General features: G+C 39.8%; 1 protein-coding gene across 2 annotated transcripts in view; it reads right to left on the bottom strand.

The window, feature by feature from the left end:
• Nucleotides 1-511: 511 nt before the first annotated feature.
• Nucleotides 512-6000, bottom strand: part of LOC111835964 (cadherin-22) — a 215902-nt gene continuing 210413 nt past the window's right edge. For both annotated transcript variants that reach the window (XM_023796809.2, XM_023796811.2), the window contains one exon: nucleotides 512-1374. In XM_023796809.2, the coding sequence (XP_023652577.2) occupies nucleotides 863-1374 (512 nt within the window). In that variant the 3' untranslated portion in view covers nucleotides 512-862. The remainder of the gene's footprint in view (nucleotides 1375-6000) is intronic.

The raw sequence follows: 6000 nt of genomic DNA, 5'->3' as shown, positions 1-6000 counted from the left end.
AAAAATCATATTAGAGAAAAACATATGTCTAAAGCACATACTCATTTTTCTCTTTGAAAATGTATTTAATTTAGCTTGCTTCCACCCCCAACCAATCTGTCATTGCATTTGTACTGTTCAATTTGGCCCAAATTACAAAAGTGTTCCTAGAAAACAAAAATAAAGCATTTTGAAGACCAGTCTGTTTAACACGGAAGGGCTTCCTTTGACAGTATTTTCTGAACTCTTCTGTAAAAATTATTTATTTTCTGCCACGATTCCTTAACTGGTATTGAAGGCAAAATATTCACCATATTTAAGAAGTTTGTATGTCTTTCCAGGGAATTCAGTGATCCTTCACGGACAGTCTTTTTCTTGGTGTATAAATAAATAAATAAATAAAAATAAATATAAATAAATATGCTGATGTTAAATAAATATATAGTCAACTAAGTTCATTTGCCATGACATACATGTTATAATTCTTATATAACCCCCCCTCCCCCCCCCACCCTTGTGTAATTTTCCAAAGGTAACGAATCTAGAGGTTCAGTTTTTACACGGCAAAAAATGTAATTGGCACAGTGAACACTTGCTTATAGGAAAGGAGAATAGACACATAAACAAGGAAATATATATTAGATGCTGGATGTGGCCATTTACGTTCCAGTAGTGTCAGGTTCTTAAAGTAACAGTTGCCAAGTCGCCAGTTTTTTTCTATAAAAGTAACGTAATTGAACCTTGTCTTTTTGCAATTAAAGAACTGAAACAGGGCATGGGTTGGGGGCTGAGGATGCAAATCAAGTTTCCTAATGGTTTCTCATGGGACGGGTTGCAAGCACAGTGGAATGCTGGGAGTTGGTGTTTTGTGAGGGTGAGGATGCTAGGAGGCATCCTCCTCGAGGTGGCTCGGCACATAAAAGCCAGCCAGCTGCCGGAAACGAGGCCCCCAGTCGCTGAGGTAGGAGAAGTCCTGCTCGGAAGCGGTGGAGAGGGTGTGGATGGAGCTGAGGGAGAGGGCGGGTGAGCTGGAGCCCTCGAAAGCGTACGTCTGGAAGGAGTCATAGGGTGGTACTGAGAGGTCGGCGTCTGCCTGCTCCACCTTCTTGCGGATGTAGCCTCGGAATAATGAGAAATCCGCTGGACCCCCATCTCCCGTGACCCGGCTCTGGATCCATTGGGGCAGCGAGCGCAAATCCGGCCCTGATTCAGAGCCTTTCACCTCGGGAAAGTCATAGAGGCTGCGCAGCGCACTCATGTCATACGCCTGTGTGTCCTGTTCACCGCCGCCCTCGTCGTTGTACTTGATAACGTTGTCACGCATGTCCTCCTCATCCTCAGACATCCGCTGGCCCTTGCGCTGCCGCTTCAGCGTCAGGATCAGGAGCACTAGGACTTCAAGGGGAAGAAAAGCATAATTAACGTGATTCTTAGCGTTAATCTTTTTCAAGCCTCCATAAGTATTTTCAGGGGTCATATTTTTAAAGTTTTACGCAACAAAGGCAAATTTGGTGGTTTTCTATTATACTGTCCAGAATTTCATTTATCGTGATTCTGCAAATAGTTATCATTACTACTTCACTGCTATTTACAATTTCTATATATAACATGCAATTCATTTAGTTATACTCTGAGCTGTCCTGCGTGATCCATATCTTATTATAATCTCCCATCATGCGGGAAAAGACATGGTTGTAGTAATGCAGTCAACCAAATTATTCTAAGACATTACCCAAACATATACAATTTAACTGTCATTACACGTGTAAGTCGTATATCATTTATTTAATGTTAATTTTTCAGATTCATATGCATATATTATTTTCTAAAATGGGGGCCTCCTGTCTGCAGAAATGGGCACAGTAGCTAGCAGGATTTATATTTATTTAAAAGACAAAGTAATAAACCACAGGGATTTTAGAGTAGATTAATGTAAATATGTTGTCGTCAACCAACTGATTGCGAATGACAGGTCGATCTTTCAGGAATTCCTAGTGGATCGCAACAATCAGGATGTCACTTTCATGCTGCCATATCAATTAGCATGTTTCTCTTTGAATCATCAGGTCACCAGTACACGGGTTGCATTAGTATTTAGTTGTTTGTTTATTGATTGATTGCATCGCACTGCATTGTATTTGACACTGAAAAACAATGCAGACATTCCACCTCTCCCGGATGTTTTGGGAAATGGCCTCAAATAGACACAAGTTCCCTGACACCCGTGAATGATGCACAAAGTCCCAGTAATCCGTAGTTCCACTATTCAGTGGCAGTAAAATTAACCAGAAGAAGTTTTACCACATGTTTCAGAGTTGGGAAGCTGAGCATGTGGGCATTACTGGAGAAACCAGTGAGGTAGTAGGGCAGGTTTCAGATATGGGTCGTGACACAAATGGCTTAAGCATGCTTCCATGGCATACATGAGACTTTCTTTTCCCATCAGGGGTCTTCACAACATTATCTGTTTCACTTAACTTCGATTCAAAGACATAAAGACCTGAAAACATGGCCTGTAGAGCTGAAGCTGGTAGCAACAGTAAAACAAGAACCTGATCTCCTGGTTGAAATGAGTGCTGGACCGACTTCTGCTCAAAGCAAGACTTCATATCGGACTGAGAGGAAACTAGAGAGCATTTAGCTGTCTCGCAAACGGTATTTAAGCTCTCATAAAAGGAACTGACATAATTTGAAGAGGCCATTCTTTGATGAGGCCTGTGATTGAACTGAGGACAGAAGCTTTTAAAGGACCACAGACTCAATTCAAGGACTCTTGAATTGTGTCACGGATGGTGAATAAGGGGGATTCCCTCATTCCCTCCAGTCTTTTCCTTGTGCTAAACAATATGTTCAAAGCACGACTTTTAGTCTTTGATGAAATCTCTCTAAAGCTCCATGTGATTCTGGATGGTATGTGCTTGAAACTTGATATTGGTTGCTTAGCTGCTTTATCACTCTGCAAAAGATCCTGGACATGAAGTTTGAACCTTGATCTGATTGGGTATATTTTGGCAAACCAAATGTGCAAAACTTGATGAGGGTTTTCACTATAGTAAAAGTATAGTCAAATCTTTGAGAGGGTACAAGGAGATAGCTTCAGGATATCTGGATGCTGCACATATGAAAGTCAAGAAGTATTGTAAAACAGACTTGTTTTGGGTAATAGAGCAACACAGTCAATTAAATTCTCTCAGAAGGTTCACCCGTAAGTGATAAAGGCTTTTGAGGGGCAGAGGGAATAACCTGATTGACAAGTATGGCAAGAACGACAGTATTGAGACATGAGATGTAAAGGAAGGCCAAAATAAATGTTTCAACAGACAATTGCATGTTTTTCTGACACAAGATGACCATACAGCTCATGGCCATGAGCTACACGTAACACATGGTGCTGAAAGGACTTAAGAACAACAACTTGAAACACTGAACTCCACTCATGTTCAGAGTTGCATGTGCACATCACCATCAAAGAAATAAACCACATGGTAGTGAGGCAGCTCTGATGTATCTACAGTGAAAGAGATGCAGTGATATCCCGGACAAGCCCCCAGTTTTTTATGTGCCAGCACAACAAAAAGAAACCACTACTTTGTATGTGTCAGTAATTTTATTAACGTTGGGAAAAGCTGCAGGAGCTGTCCAGGCCAAAGAAAAACAACCAAGGACATAACTGCATAACTTTGGGTTGAGCACCCATTTAAGTGGATCCAGGGGGTTGTATGGACTGGATTCGATTTTTTGCAGGGGAGAGTGGGAGTTACAACCCCCCATCCCCCAGTAATTTACGCCCATGCCTCCAACTAGAAAAAAGTGCTCCTTTACCGAACCCAAACAAAATGAAACAAAAAATACAAAAAACTTACATACCTCCCTAACAAGCCAAAAACATTGAGAAAACGGGAAAAAATGATGTCACACTACATACCTCCCCAGCTACTGACAGTTGACACAATATTCAGAGCTACTGTATCTGCATGAGACCCAAAAGCAACCAACTGCAAAAAGGTTAAGCAAAATCAAGTGGCATGCAATAACAAGGGTCAAACAGAATCAGAGAAACTAGAAGGGACTAGATGTAGGACTGTATTCCCAGGACAGCCGAAAACCTCATTCTGCACATCAAATTTGTACTCGCCACACTCAGCAACCTATACAATTTCTATAAGCAGAGGTTGGATCACCTGGAATTGCAACAGTTAATAGTCATGTTCTTATTTGAATGCTCTGAGTCCATGTGACATATGACATGTAGGCCTGAAACTACACTTATCCATTTATGTAACCATTTCCCCTAAGTAGGTAGTTCTCAGTGGCACAAAAATGAACTGTTTTTATATCTTCCAGCTGTATTGTGTGTACCCACAATAATCAATCTGTATAAGATATATTTTTGCTCAGTGTTTTGTTAATTTTGTTATTCTTCTCATCTAAGTAACTCTTGCCTGTACTTCTGTTTATTACAGAAATAAATGGTAACATAACAAAACTGATTAAGTACCCCAGAGGCAAATTTGACAGTTTAGACTATGAAGCAGTATAATTTGAGTCTGTCTTCAAACTAATTTAAAAAAACAATTAGAGAAAATTATTATGTTATGATAATGAGTTTGTGACAATGACCCATGTACTCCTCTTTGTATTAATTCCACAGTAATTTGGGGATTCAACATATAAATATTTATGCTTCTAAGTCTTAATATGAGGTGTGATTAACCACGATTAATCACAGAAAACTGTGCGATTAATTAGTTATTTTTCTAAATCGATTTCCAGCCCTGACACGCATATGTACTTCATGATTGGACGCAGGTATGGAGGGATGATCCACAATGCTGCATTCCAACACAAAAGGGGACTTTGAGGTCCAGGCCCAGGCACAAATCTTCACCTATACATTACGCCTGCAGAGTTAGTAAAAGATTGGACAACGGATTCTTGAGTCAGACACAAAACGGCACCCAACAGGGCAGAGCAAATCTGTAAGAAATACGACAGGGGTTTCATTTATCAAACTTTTTGTAAATTTCATCATGAAAAAAATGCATATTCAAAAAAAAAGAACAGATTTATCAAACCTGTCGTATTGCACATTTCCCTCACAAATGTTGGAATCTTGTAAATGTGTAAATGGTCACGTGTCTGAGATCCTGCCCGGTTTCCACATAAAAATAACCATAAATGATAAATGCAAATGAGCTGCTTTCTCATATAATATGCAAATCAAGACTTTCTGGTTGCCAAGACTGATGATATCGAATGTATGGTAAAAATGTAAGACGACAAATTTTGAACAGTGTGAGGTAGAAGCATGACAAAATGTTATATTTGGGGGACTGAGCACATTCATCACAAACCAGAAAATGTGTAGACATGCTCAAATGGGAAACAGCTAATGGTACTAAAGTAATGGCATGGAATATTGTTTTTTCTTTAAGAAATAAAGAAAAAGTCTATTCTTGGCTTATACTGCACATGAGGTGCTATTGGTCAGTTGATCAGTTGACAATACATCATGGAAACAATCAAAAATATATATATTTTTATTGAGTAATATGTGAGTAATTACTGCATGCATACAGCTTGGATGTTCTGGTTTCCTGGGAGTTCTCTGAAATGAAGCAAAAGCTGAGCTCACAGAAGCGTGATGAATAGCAGTACACTTCAAACTGATAACGGCAAGGCAGGAGAACATATCAAGGCTTCCACTTTCCATGTTGTATTATTATTTTTTTTCTCCGCAGTTAGAGTTCTGCGCAGAAAGCTGACACTCTGTCACTTAGCTGTGGCACGCTGCTGTTCTGGCCTTGCTGTGACAAATTGAGTTTTTTGAGTTTGTCAAAAATGTCAGCAAGGTAGTACAAGAAGGCACTTTCATCCATAAAATGTATAGTGAATGCGTAGCTGCCGCATATATACTGTGTGTGTGTGTGTGTGTGTGTTTCTTCTTCTCTTCAGGGTGTTTGTATCTAAGTCAGATAAGTAAGTTCAGAACACTCTGGAATCACAGAGTGACCCATTTAT

The sequence above is a fragment of the Paramormyrops kingsleyae genome, chromosome 8 (genome assembly GCF_048594095.1).
Source record: "Paramormyrops kingsleyae isolate MSU_618 chromosome 8, PKINGS_0.4, whole genome shotgun sequence".
Lineage (NCBI taxonomy): Eukaryota > Metazoa > Chordata > Actinopteri > Osteoglossiformes > Mormyridae > Paramormyrops > Paramormyrops kingsleyae.
Note: the sequence above shows the minus strand (reverse complement) of the source record. Positions and strands in the feature narration are given on the sequence as shown.